This window comes from Leuciscus leuciscus (genome assembly GCF_965113295.1).
Source record: "Leuciscus leuciscus genome assembly, chromosome: 25".
Classification (NCBI taxonomy): Eukaryota; Metazoa; Chordata; class Actinopteri; order Cypriniformes; family Leuciscidae; genus Leuciscus; species Leuciscus leuciscus.
In genome coordinates, this window is record NC_138724.1 from 24,970,495 (window position 1) to 24,983,474 (window position 12,980).

General features: G+C 37.9%; 2 protein-coding genes across 5 annotated transcripts; both read right to left on the minus strand.

The window, feature by feature from the left end:
* Positions 1-212: 212 nt before the first annotated feature.
* On the minus strand, positions 213-7,160 carry prc1a (protein regulator of cytokinesis 1a). 3 transcript variants are annotated; one of them, XM_082160097.1, is made up of 15 exons: positions 7,003-7,160; positions 5,689-5,821; positions 5,481-5,603; positions 5,134-5,367; positions 4,762-4,932; positions 3,916-4,065; positions 3,677-3,824; positions 2,871-3,007; positions 2,679-2,774; positions 2,449-2,595; positions 2,249-2,359; positions 1,445-1,537; positions 1,198-1,356; positions 1,076-1,101; positions 213-692 (listed from the first exon to the last, which is right to left on the minus strand). In XM_082160097.1, exons 1-15 carry the CDS (start codon positions 7,011-7,013, stop codon positions 644-646), a joined length of 1,788 nt encoding a protein of 595 aa, XP_082016223.1. In that variant the 5' UTR covers positions 7,014-7,160; the 3' UTR covers positions 213-643. The 3 variants fall into 3 exon arrangements, with proteins under 3 accessions (XP_082016223.1, XP_082016222.1, XP_082016224.1); XM_082160096.1 differs by having other exon boundaries at positions 1,076-1,104; XM_082160098.1 differs by lacking the exon at positions 1,076-1,101.
* A 148-nt stretch (positions 7,161-7,308) lies between these two features.
* On the minus strand, positions 7,309-12,600 carry ubap1la (ubiquitin associated protein 1-like a). Of its 2 annotated transcripts, none has more exons than XM_082160103.1 (6): positions 11,725-12,600; positions 10,653-10,788; positions 9,903-10,562; positions 9,167-9,334; positions 8,976-9,077; positions 7,309-8,213 (listed from the first exon to the last, which is right to left on the minus strand). In XM_082160103.1, exons 2-6 carry the CDS (start codon positions 10,782-10,784, stop codon positions 8,079-8,081), a joined length of 1,197 nt encoding a protein of 398 aa, XP_082016229.1. In that variant the 5' UTR covers positions 10,785-10,788; positions 11,725-12,600; the 3' UTR covers positions 7,309-8,078. The 2 variants fall into 2 exon arrangements, with proteins under 2 accessions (XP_082016229.1, XP_082016230.1); XM_082160104.1 differs by having other exon boundaries at positions 10,653-10,785; positions 11,725-11,744.
* Positions 12,601-12,980: the final 380 nt, after the last annotated feature.

The following is a 12,980-nucleotide window of genomic DNA, read 5'->3' on the forward strand; positions in this document are numbered from 1 at the left end:
TGTGCTTACATTAAAATTAAGGTGGTGGTGGTCCAGAAGTTGTCTATGACTGGTCAGGATCAATAGGTCAAAATAAAATAAAAACTCCCATTTTATTTTGTTACTGTGTATCTTTAGTTCAGTGGCTCTTTAGTTCAGTGGCTATTTAGGTTACTGTTCAAGTATAAATTATGAATAATACTAAATAAATCAGACTTCCAAGATACAAAGTGTCCCCATGAAAACAAACATTTATTTACAGGATGCCAATGACTACAGTAGCAGCAATTTCAGAGGAGTAATGCCAAGGAAACTTAGTGTTGCTGTGCGAATACAGAAAATAAAAGTCTAACGCCATTGTGATAGAGTATAAAAGATAAAATCCATCTCCGAGCATACGATCAGTGTTAAGAGAGTTTTTATAAAAACTGCAGTTGAAGTCAAAATTAAAGACAGAACTTATTTTGTTCAAAACTCAGTAAGAAAGTTAAATAAAGGGAAAAAAAACAAGTTAAAAGAAAAACTATAAAAAAGCAGAGCTAAAATATTTACAATTCTGCATTTACATTCATTAACTCCATAAAAGCTTTTTTGTCTTCATTGATGCCCATCAGTTCAGTCGAGCTGCTTTCGATCCACCGTGTTCAGTGTGTGATGGTTGAGTTCAGAACTCCAGTCTTGACGTTGGATTTAGTAGCATTTGAGAGCTCCCGCTGTTGGCAAAAAAAAAAGGAAAAAAGTTTTTGCTATTATTCCGTCACATGACTGTCTGACAGACCACAACCCTTCATGTTCATGCAACTTTAGGTCTTAAAGCGGCAAGGTTCAATAGCGCATTTAATTCAACTGCTCATGTAATGGTATGACCCATTTCAGGGGTGGCCAAAACACAGGCTAAACCACAAAAATGCCACAAACTCCAGTTTTGATTTCATGGGGTCTTTACAAACAGCAGATTGGATTTCAGTTGTGCTTCTGTTATTCTCCGAGTGGTCACTTCACTGTTAGAAGCTGAAAGAACCCTCCTCCATTAGTCGGGTTAGGTGAGAAAAGTGTGTTAGTGTGATGGACAGTGAACGTTCTTAGACATACAGACCTGGACGTTGCAGTGGATTCAGAATCCTTCTATAACAGAAGGCAGAATAAGCACACGGGGGTCACTCGATTGCACCTGCTGCCTGTGTGTCTAGACCGCTAGAGGCAAGATTATGAACTTACCGCAAACTCCGAGTAGGAGGAGGCCACGGACGTGATGGAGTAGTTTCTGTGAGGGCTGGCGGTCATCGTGCGCAAAGCTCCGCTCAGATGAGAGATATTCTCCTTATTCTTCTCCAGACCACGAGGGGTTCGGCCACGAGCAGGCGTTCGCGCAGCCAACTAGTGGAGAAGCGGTTTACATTATTATTGATGATTATAAAAATGTATGTAAAATATATTAGTGTGAAAAATCCAGTGTTCAAGTCACCTTGCTGGAGGAAAGGGGCGGTCTCATAGAAGGGGAGTAGCATATGGAACGGAGTGTCGTGTTGGGGGTGGCGATGCTGGAGGTGGAGATCAGCTTAAAAACAGAACATAAAACAGTGTGGTTTAAAAAAAGAAGAAGAGAGAAATAAAACAATCAATCAGCTTTAAAAAATAAAAAAAATAAAAAATTTAGTTCCTCCTGATTCAAATTTAAGACCACCTGGTCAATGCACATTTTGTTTTGTAGTAGACTGAATAAATTGTGTAAAAAAAACAAATTTTTTTTTTTTACATTTATAGTTTATCTATAAAATTATGTTATTATTGTTACATTAATTTTTGATTTGCATATATTATATACATGCACATTTTGCCAAAAAATACAGAAATACACATAAATCTAAAACATGTTATAATATAATATTACATACACATATATATAAATAAAATGATCAGATTTCTGCATTAAAACAATAAAAAAAAAAAAAATTTAATAAAAAAAATAGCATGCATATATACACACACAATAATTATACATGGAAAAATATAATAAAATTAAAATAAAATTAATATAGGAATAGTATAAATGTTCAATTAATTTCAGCAATTGTATGTACATTAACATTATGCATTTAGTGTACATTTGCTATCATTATCAAATTATATTGTACTAAATTAATTATTTATTTCATCTGGTAGGGCACATTACATTAGATTTTTTTTTTTTGATAAATATAAATTTGTCTAAATGTAACATTTGATACATTTATTCGGTCGACCATAAGTCCACATATTCCATCGGTACCTTGCGTGTTTTGCTAGGTGTCGGCGTTCCGGCGAGTCTCCTCTTGGTCGGGGTTCTGATGATGGTGCCGTACAGCAGATCTTCCTCCGTCTGCTTCACTTTCTTCATTTGCTGCACAGTACAAACATCACGTCAGAACTAATCAAGAACTTTTGTGTATAATATTACATAAAATTAGCAATGTCAGAAAGAGTTCATACCCGTTCCTGTTTTTCTCTCTCTTTCTCCATACGGTGTTGATTCCACTGGTCTTCCACATACTGCAGGAACGGCTGCCCATTCACACGGAACTCCTTACACTGCGCCGCTTCCCATTGGTCAATCTGAGCCTTCAGACTCTTCTCGAGCTAACCAACCAAACAAAACTAATTAGCATACAAACCATTTCTGTCAATCAAACTTTTTTTTTTGCTTAAAGAGCAGCTCAAACCTTCGGCAAACTCTTCTGCAGGTCGACTCTCTGTTTCTCCTCCTTCAGCAGGTTTCCTCCTCTGTTGTTGAAGCGAGACGGGTCTGTGGCCTTTTTCTGGAGAACGAAGAGAAATCATAATTGGATTAAATATCAGAAATCTCTTTAATATACGTTTATGAATCTTTTCAGGTGATTTCCCATGATTCTCACCTCCAGCTCCTGATAGAGAGTCCAGTTGCTGCTCCAGGTGGAAACGGCGTCGTACATCTCGCGGTGTCCGTTATAATCCTCCTTCAATCGGTCCAACTCCAGCTCATGTTCACGCAACAACTCCTCGTCCAGATCGTCTAACAGCACAAAACAACAAATTCAATCGTCAACCAAACTCTGCCTACCTATCGCTCAATCCCAATTTGCATAAAGTCTGTACGATTCAGATGAAAATCGGCATGAAATTGACGTTGCAATAGTCTTTTATTCTCTATTGTGAAGTATATCCGAGTAAACTGGTTTCTTAAAAAACAATGTAGACTTGATTTTGTCCATTTTGAATTGATTGGATGGTTGTGGTTTGCTATTGGTCAATCTCATATGAGTGACAGGTTGCCCCGCCTTAATGCCAGTAAACATGTCATCAGAGAAGAGCTATTTTGATTAAAGGTTACAAGGCACATAAATTTAAAAAAAGATAATAATGTGCACGAATAAATAATTTTTGATTTCATGGTGACTAAGATTAGTTCGATCTCAAATTCAAGGTGCCAAAATTGCATACTATTTATGAATTTTTTAAGTATGCATCCATGTTTTTTGGCCTGATATTCTCCATAAAGCCTTTTGCTACATTGTTGTATGCATGAGTGTAATGTGGTCTCAACATGAAATTTGAATCATTCCCTTAAATATCATCTTACTATATTCTCAAGTATGTACTTTCCCACCACCAGCACTTTCTGTACTCTGAAGTATACAAACTGGGATTCAGCCAAGTTCCTGAAATCTAGCTGTTGGCATACCGCTGTGGTAAGGAACGAAGGCTTGTCTCTGCTCCAGGCTGTAGTAGCATTTCTCCCAAAACTTGACCATCTCTGATCGGATCGTCTGAATAACACGCTCAATGTTTTTCTTCTTCAGCTCCTCCAATAGCTGAAGCTCTGCCTGCAGCTGTGACACAGCGAGAAAGACAGCGTGAGGAATGTTTTAGAATTCCAGAAACATCATGACCTACTTTAGTGACAGGTGCGCGAGTACTTACTGCGTTCAATCTGCTCTTTGTGGTAGTGTGGGTGTTCTGCATGAGACTCTCTCTTTCTTCCACAGGAACCTGCAACATCTCCCACAAGTCCTCAATACGACCACGGATGGACACACACAGAGCTTCACTTTCAGCTTTACGGCTCTCCAGCTGAAATACAACACACACACACCATTAACCAGTGACACTTCACCTACTGAAACCAAATATTAGCATAAAAAATGATTGTTTAAAAAGATATAAAATAAATAAGGTTACACTTTATATTAAAGGGGAGTAATGTGAATTTATAACATGTACTTATTATAGGGTTAGGGGTTAGTTACATGTGATTATGCATAATTTATTGTTATTACTATAGTAAATACATGTAACATGTAACGACACTAAAATAAATTGTTACTAATAAATATGCAAATGCATTTATTTTAGTTTTTTTAAATAGATATTGTTTAATAACTAATGTTAACAATATCATAAAAATATACAACCATTTTTTTTAACAAGTCTCATGCTCACCTAGGCTTCATTTGTTTGATCAAAAAGACATTAAAAACAGAAACAATATGAAACATTAGGTTTTTCATTCCTGTGATTTAAAGCAGAATTTTCAGCATCAGTCTACAGGGTCACATGATCATTTCTGATCAATGTTAAAAATAGTTGTGCTGCTTAATATCTTTGTGGAAACAAGATTTTAGTGAATAGAAAGTTCAAAAGAACAGCATTTAACTCAAATAGAATTGCCTTTAGTTACTTTTGATCAATTTAATGCATCCTTGTTGAATAAATATTTAAATAAATAAAAAGGAATGGCTGAAAGAATAGTGTGAAGAGTGTCAGTACCTGCCGCAGTAACACTTTAAGTGAGCTGATGTTTTCCACAGAAAGACAGAAAGCGTCTTCATCCTCACACACAGCGTCCTTCTCAAAGGTTGTGTCAGGATGCTGCTCCAAATCCTCCATCAACACCGTGATCTGATGCTTCATTTCCACAAACTCGCCATGACGACGCTCCTGTAAACACAAGCACACTTCCTGTAACCATTCTGGATGGCAAACTACCACACTATTCATTTAAGAACACAGGATACATTAGTGGACAAAAGTTTGGAACAATTAAGATTTTGGAAAATTGTAATCATTCCTGTGAGGTGAACTATCGCGCATTACATACCAAAAAAAACAGTGCTACTCAGCTTTGTGAGTGTGTTTTACCTTCTCCTGGTTGCGTGTGTTGATGTATTGCCTGTAGTTGTCCAGCTGCTGTTGTGACGGCACTCTTTCGGGATGGATGGGGAAGAGGTCATCGCACAGGACATCGCACAGATCTTGATCCTGCTGAATCAGAGACTTCAGCTCGCTCTGACGCCCACCCTTCTCCTTCAGCATCATCTTGACCTGCGTACGGAGATCCTTCTCCAACTGCAGCATCGTAAGGCCGTCTTCCTCCTGCCAAACACAGAAAATATACAATCTGATTGGCCGGCTGAACAGAACGTCTGGGGGTTAGAGGGCACAGGTTTTTCCCCCTGAGACTTTATGGAGATAGGCAAAATACTCACCTGAAACTCCAGCAGCTGGAGTTCATCACACAGGCAAGCCACCTCTTTTCTGCATGCTTCAATACTGCTCATCAAGCGTTTCTTCAACCCCTCCTCCTCTGCGATCATCATGTCCAGCAGGTTCTGGAATCACAATGAAGATTTCACTTTGTTATTGTGTGTCGCCACTCTCTCCGGTTAATGAGAAGCGCACATGCCCTGAACTGACCTTGATGTGCATGTGAACGGCATCCGTGCGCTGACACCGCTGGTCCTCTGGGATGCCGATCTCCTCCCAGATGTCCTTCAGCTCACCAAGAGCATTGTTCAGATATGAGACAGACTCTGCAGCGTGGATCTCACTGAAATTACACACGTTCAGATCTACTGAATACATGTCCTGTTATCTTAGATGCTATTTAAAGGGTCAGATGGCAGACTCAGAGAGTGTATGTACTGCAAGTTAAACACCATAAAATAGTCACCATTGAGTGTTATTCTTATGAATTAATAAATGATTAAACCAACAGCATTATTCTACTATTATACTTAAATTGCTCACGATGCTTATAAATGAAAAACAATTTGAATTAATAAATGATCACTAAAAACTTGCTGCATTATTGATTGCTGTCTGTATTTTTATTTAGTTTCTAATAATAGCAGAATTATTGATTATCATTGCTATTAAAGGAAAAGGGCTTCACAATGTTTATAAATGAGCAGAATAATCATTTGTATCAATAATTAATCATTACAAATGTGCAGCACAATTAACTGCGGTCTGTGTTATGGAATAATTAAATCATTATATTTTTCCAATAAAAGCAGAATTATTGTTTATCGTTGTTATAACTAGAAAAAGGCTTCAAAATGTTAATAAGTAGAATAATCATTTTTATGAATAAATGTTCATTAAATATGTGCAGCATTATTGATTCTGTCTGTATTACTGAGTAACGTTAATAAAATCATTATGTTCCAATAATAACAGAAATGGGGATTCATGTTGTTTATAAATGAGCAGAATAATCATTTCCATTAATTAATGATCACTAAAATGCAAAGCATTATTGATTACTGTCTGTATTGAATAAAATGACTGTATTTGACAATAATAGCAGAATTATTATTCTACGCAAGGTTTATAAATTAGCATAACATTTGTATTAATAAATGACCATTGAAAATATACAGCATTATTGATCGCTGTCTGTATTAATGAATAATAAAATCATTACATTTTCCAACAATAGCGGAATTACTGAAAAGGACGGTTTTAAATCAACAGTATTTGCATACCTTCCGTGCTAATGCTAAATAGTTAGTTAATCCATTTGAAAATGTTAAAATTAAAGTAAAATCACTCACAAATCACGATACATCGATCATTTTCAACCTAAATATAAATACTAACGATATTTTCACTAAATCATAAGCATCGACGTGGCGTAAAGCTAACACAAACAGAACACATTGCTCTAAATAATAATCTATAACGTACGTTACATGAACACACACAGCTTCAAACTCTCCCTCTTACCTCTTCCTCATCCTGTCCTTCGCCGCAAATCTCCGATGAGATTTATATACTTTATAAACGCTATTTTGACACTTCTAAGCTTCTATTTTACGCCTCATTCACGATCTATCCGACGCCGGGCTGGAAGTTTCTGACTAAAAATTCAAACCCCGCACTGATACGCCTCTGGCCTCTGATTGGCCGAGGTCAAGCTAGACAACTACATCATGCTCTCTGATAGGCTGAAGTACGTCATATTACAGCGCACTGATTGGCTGATATTTCAAGCCAGCTGACTGACCAGTTTAACCAGCTGTACTGAAGAATGGAATTATTACGTTGAGTTCGGACCACTGATCTCTATATGATCATTATATAGATCAGTGATATTACATGATATTGTGAATCATTATATAGATCAGTGGTTCGGACGCTTTAATAAGCAAAATTGAATGTTTTCAAATCGTGATTGATTTGTTTGGGCAAATGCTGAGTATAATAATTTCTGATACTGTTTGACAACTTTTATGATACATTTTTTATTAAATTCTAAACGTGGAATACAATCCTGAAACTGAATGATTGATGCAATATAAATAAACACAATAGAGTGTATAATTAAATTAATTCAAACTGTCCTAGCCCTTTTCAAAATCTGTAACTTTTTTACTAAGTGATTAATCTTCATCATGATGAACTCTGTCTGAGTTATGGTTCTCATCAACTAGGTGATTAATCTTTGTCAGATCTACAGTTAATCATGTGGCATCAACATAAACAATAATACAATGAAATCAATAAACAAACAGGACCTCTTCTCCATAAGAGACTGGAGTATTAAAGCTGCAAAGGATTCATTCATTGAGAAGGATTTGTAAGTAGCCTATTTATACATTCATTTATGGAGCTGAAGATAAAGATGAATTAATTCATTAATGGATTTGAAGACTGATTCATATGCTCATATTGCATGTCGATGATTCATTTATACTTTCCTTAATGGAGTTGAGGATTCATTCATTCATTCATTAATTCCAGTGTTCCTCAGGATTATTTCATTTATTTATTTAGATGGCTGAGGATCATATTATGGTTTCTCAGCCGCTCCGGGTCATAAGCTCCTCCAGGGCTCTCTCTTTATGGTTCTCATGGACCAGTAAAACTTCTTTAATGGTGCTCTGCTGGAAACCCATCTCACAGAACTGAGCCAGCAGAAACAGGAACTCTGAAGCCTGAGAGAAAAACAAAAAGTTTATTTGCTACATCAGGTTGGTGTATTTGATTTGCTAAATGCTGATTGGATGTGTGTTTTGTATGCTGGGTCAGGGTGCCAACTGGTTGAGTGTTTGGAGCACTAAATACTGGTTTGATAAGCGTTTTGTACCCTGGATGCTGATTTGTTGAGTGTTTAGAGCGCTATATGCTGATTTGAGGGGTGTTTCGTGTGCTGAATGCCGATTGTTGAGTGTTTGGAGCACTAAATAATGGTTTGAGGGGTGTTTTGTGTGCTGGATGCCAATGGTTGAGTCTTTGGAGTGCTATATGCTCATTTGACGACTAAATACTGGTTTGAGGCGTACTTTGTGTGCTGGATGACGATTGGTTGAGTAAATACTGGTTTGAGGGGTGTTGGGTATGCTGGATGCTGATTGGTTGAGTGTTTGGAGTGCTATATGCTCATTTAAGGGGCGTCTGGTGTGCTAGATGCCTATTGGTTGAGTGTTTGGACTCGGAGCATTAAATACTGGTTTAAGGGGTGTTTTGCACGCTGGATGCCAAATGGTTGAGTGTTTAGAGCGCTATATGCTGATTTGAGGGGTGTTTTGTGCCTTGGATGCTGATTGGTTGAGTGTTTGGAGCACTAAATACTGGTTTGAGGGGTATTTTGTGCGCTGGATGCCGATTGGTTGAGTGTTTGGAGCGCTATATGCTCATTCGAGGGGTGTTTCGTGTGCTGGATGTTGATGTGGTGAGGTGTCTTTTCCAGGTCTTACTTTGCTCTCACAGTTCTGGAACATCTCCAAAGCTTCTTCCACCTGAGTCTTCTCATAACCCAGCCGACAGAGACGATCACATGAAGTCAGGTACCTCAAAATCTGGAGGAAATCAATAGGGAATCAGATACAGATTGTGTATTTTTATACTATGTGCTTTTGCATGCAGTGTATGTGTGTGTGTGTGTTACCTGATCAGGGCTCTTGGGTCCTGTCCTCTGCAGTGCTAGTATGGCAGTGCGCAGTGTGTATCCTTGTTGTGTAACGGCTTCAAGAAGATCCCTTTCTTCTTGACTCAAAGCACACAGCAAGTCTGCTGGAGCGTCCTTCAGCCCTGTGGACGTCCGCGGACGCACACCCTAAAACACACCGGTAACAAAAAAATCAGCTCAACAATAATCCTAAATAAGATTTAAGGATCTGCAGCATGTGTATATCACATGTGAGGCTGGTTGAGGCCTGGCTGAGGGTATGTATATTACATGTGATGAGGTGTGGTGTGTATTACATGTGATGAGGTGTGGTGTGTATTACATGTGATGAGGTGTGGTGTGTATATTACATGTGAGGCGGGTTGAGGCCTGGCTGAGGGTGTGTATATTACATGTGATGAGGTGTGTATTACATGTGATGTGGTGTGTATATTACATATGAGGCGGGTTGAGGCCTGGCTGAGGGTGTGTATATTACATGTGATGAGGTGTGGTGTGTATTACATGTGATGAGGTGTGGTGTGTATTACATGTGATGAGGTGTGGTGTGTATTACATGTGATGAGGTGTGGTGTGTATTACATGTGAGGCGGGTTGAGGCCTGGCTGAGGGTGTGTATATTACATGTGAGGCGGTTTGAGGCCTGGCTGAGGGTGTGTATATTACATGTGATGAGGTGTGTATTACATGTGATGCGGTGTGGTGTGTATATTACATGTGAGGCGGGTTGAGGCCTGGCTGAGGGCAGCTGTTCTGCAGACGAGGGTCTCGGCTGTAAGAGTGTGTGTGAGTTGCTCCGCCTGCTGGTTCTCGTAACAACAGGTTTCCTGCGGGGCGCTCTGGAGCTGTGAGGACTTCCCTGCGGCGTCTGGCTGAGGGAAAGCGGGACAGGCTTCCGGATGTCTTTGAGAGAAGAGGCAGAGTTCGGTCGGGCCTTCTGGAGAGTGCAGGACGGGGCGGGGCGAGGGGTGGAGCCTCGCTGGGTCTGACGAACTGAACATCGCAGGCACTGTGAGCCGGAGCTCTTCGGTCTTTCTTTGCTGCGAGCATCATCTTCCTCGGTAGACGAGCCCTCGTCATCTTCACCGTAGCCACCCTCGCCGTCCGTGTCGGCGATGAGGAACTGGACCGTCCGCTGGGGGCGGAGCTTACGCGAGTCGGCAGCGCTGAGGCTTTGGCTGCGGGGACGTGGGCCCACTTCCCAGAACTCTGCGCTTCTGAGGCGCACCAAGCGGCTCTCCTGCGGGCTGTTGAACATCAGCCAATATGGCGGGCAAGTGGGGGACACACTCGGGGGAGCTTTAGTGGCCTTCCTGTTCTCCCGCTGCTGTTCTTCCACTATAGCCATGATCCGTTTCTCCAGAGAGAATGAATACTGTCGAACAGGACAACATGTGAGCATTAAGAGACAGAAGATCCTACAGAGTATAAAATATTAGATATATGTTTATTGTTGCATTCTGACCTTTGTATCACGCAGTATTTGAGCAAAATCTGGGATCTTTATTTCAGGAGCTGCAACCGGCTCTTTCTGGCCCAAATGCATCTCCATAGAGTCCAGTGCAACTTTAAATGGAACCTCATCCAGGCTACACATTCTGCTTAAATTAATAATATTTATGTTAGTCAGTATCTCAATCAGTATTGCTGAGGCACATTTCCATGAATATGATACACTTATGATACAAAAACATACCAATTGATGATACCTATAAACATACAATATCATAATTCCAGTGTTGGGTTTGTTACTGTAAAAAAGTAAATAAATACTAGCTACATCTTCAACAGTGTAATTAGATTACTGTACTAATTTATTTCTCTAAAATGTTATTTTAAATGTTAAATGTAACTAAAATGACTTTTTATTAATTATTTTCTAAATCCCATAACAACCTCAAACAGTTGAACAATACAAGGACAGACATTAAATTATAAATTATTCTTGGACTGACCTAAGTATTATAAGGGAGAAGGTTACATTAAAAATACATTTAGACATTCAAATTTGATGTTAAATACACTATTGTTTTATATAGAATTGTTCTAGACTATATTTATTTAATGCATTTACAACGGAAGTAATTAATACAATTCTAGAAAAATTAAGAGCAATCCCTTACTTTACTTTTTCAAAAGGAAAGTAATTAAATTACAGTAATTAATTATTCAGTAATGCATTACACACCCAACACTGAATACTAATAATATGATACTCACTTCACCTTATTGTAGTAAAAATCTTTATATTAGAAACTAAAAATGAAGATTTTAACTTTTTAACATTTAACTTTGATATAAAATTAATATTTAGAATAAAATAATGTAAGCTTTTTCTATGTAATAGTGATAATATGATGCTCAATCACTGTTGTAAAACGTATCCATAGGCTATATATTATTTTATTTAAAATATAATGATTTAATATAATCATAATATTTATACATTACAACATTTGCATGGAACCAAGTAAACTGTTAATTGGTATATCTGTATATTAGCATTGATTACAGGACATTCAATGAAAGTGTCTTACCTGTAGTTTTCGGTAGTGTCTGTGAGTTGAAGGATGTGTGTGTGTGTGTGTGTATCTTATGTTCTTCGGTTGCAGATTTATCAGGTTCATCAGGTTCACGTGTGCATAATAACAGAAGCATCATGTCCCCTGGTGAATCAACACAGGCTTACACACTGACTCACACAATAATCCTTCCATACACACTGTCGGAACAAACTTACATCATCATCATCATAATCATGTTCCTTTCCATTTCTCACAAGATGGTAAGGTGCTTAAGATACTAAGATGTTAAATTCCTAGAATACTCAGATAGATTCAATGAACCGTGATGCTGTTTTGCTTATGTAATATGTTATCAGATGTGAGAAGATTCTCAGTGCGTTATTGTTATTGTGTTGTTTACTCGCCTTGAATCTGAAAAAGGCACCAGGAGATTACACACACTTTATGAGCTTGAAGTGCTGGGCCATTACATAAACAGGGATGATTTATAATATGGTTTGTGGCGCCCTCTAGTGGCCATAAACTAAAACAGCAGGATGTTTTTTTTTCTGACCTAAAGAATGACGAATTCAAATTACATTAAAACAAAAAGGTTTCACTGATTTATGTTTATTAAAGATAATGCAATTTGTAAAATAAAACGTTTTTAATATTAACATCATGGTTTTTAAATGTCAAGAATTTGCATCATATTTTCAATTAGGCTACTTTTCTATTTTTGTCTAAACGATAAAAAGCTTGCATTCACAAAAGTCATATCTAGCCTAAGTAATCTAGAATTACTTTGGAAATTAGCTTGAAACGCGAAAAAAAGAAAGAAAAAGAAAGAGAAAAGGTAAAGACATGACATTTTATGACCTCTCATGACTTATGGACACAACCTGTGACAAAATGAATGATAACATCAAAATTAACTTTTTTTTTCTAAGTCAAATACATTAAAGGTAGCTACCAAAAGTAATTTAAATAATGAGTCAAAACATAATTTATACTTCAAAATTAGTTTTTGTCTTACCCTGATTCACTATAAGTGCTTATATTTTAGACGTAGCGGGATGGTTTTCGCGGGAAAACTTACTTCACTCGCGTGCACGTCTCCTCAGAGAAAACTTGCCCTGGCTACTACTTGTATGGTTTGAAGTACCGTGTCTATTAATGGGTATAGATAAAGTCTTCAGCTAGTCTGTTTGAGACCCTTTCCATCTAAACTGGTCATAGCCTAGACTAGAGTAGTGAAGCAATGTTTATGAGCAGCAGGATAACCATAT

What these genes read in the sequence shown, in the direction of transcription:
- prc1a (XM_082160096.1), bottom strand. An exon ending in ACACACGCAACCAGGAGAAG is followed by an intron (nt 4,933 to 5,133) that starts GTAAAACACACT and finishes TTGTGTTTACAG; the next exon opens with GAGCGTCGTCATGGCGAGTT. An exon ending in CAAAGAGCAGATTGAACGCA is followed by an intron (nt 3,825 to 3,915) that starts GTAAGTACTCGC and finishes GCTGTGTCACAG; the next exon opens with CTGCAGGCAGAGCTTCAGCT.
- ubap1la (XM_082160103.1), bottom strand. Translation starts at nt 10,784, where the DNA reads ATGTGTAGCCTGGATGAGGTTCCATTTAAAGTTGCACTGGACTCTATG. An exon ending in GGCCTCAACCCGCCTCACAT is followed by an intron (nt 9,335 to 9,902) that starts GTAATATACACA and finishes GGTGTGTTTTAG; the next exon opens with GGTGTGCGTCCGCGGACGTC. An exon ending in GACCCAAGAGCCCTGATCAG is followed by an intron (nt 9,078 to 9,166) that starts GTAACACACACA and finishes GATTTCCTCCAG; the next exon opens with ATTTTGAGGTACCTGACTTC.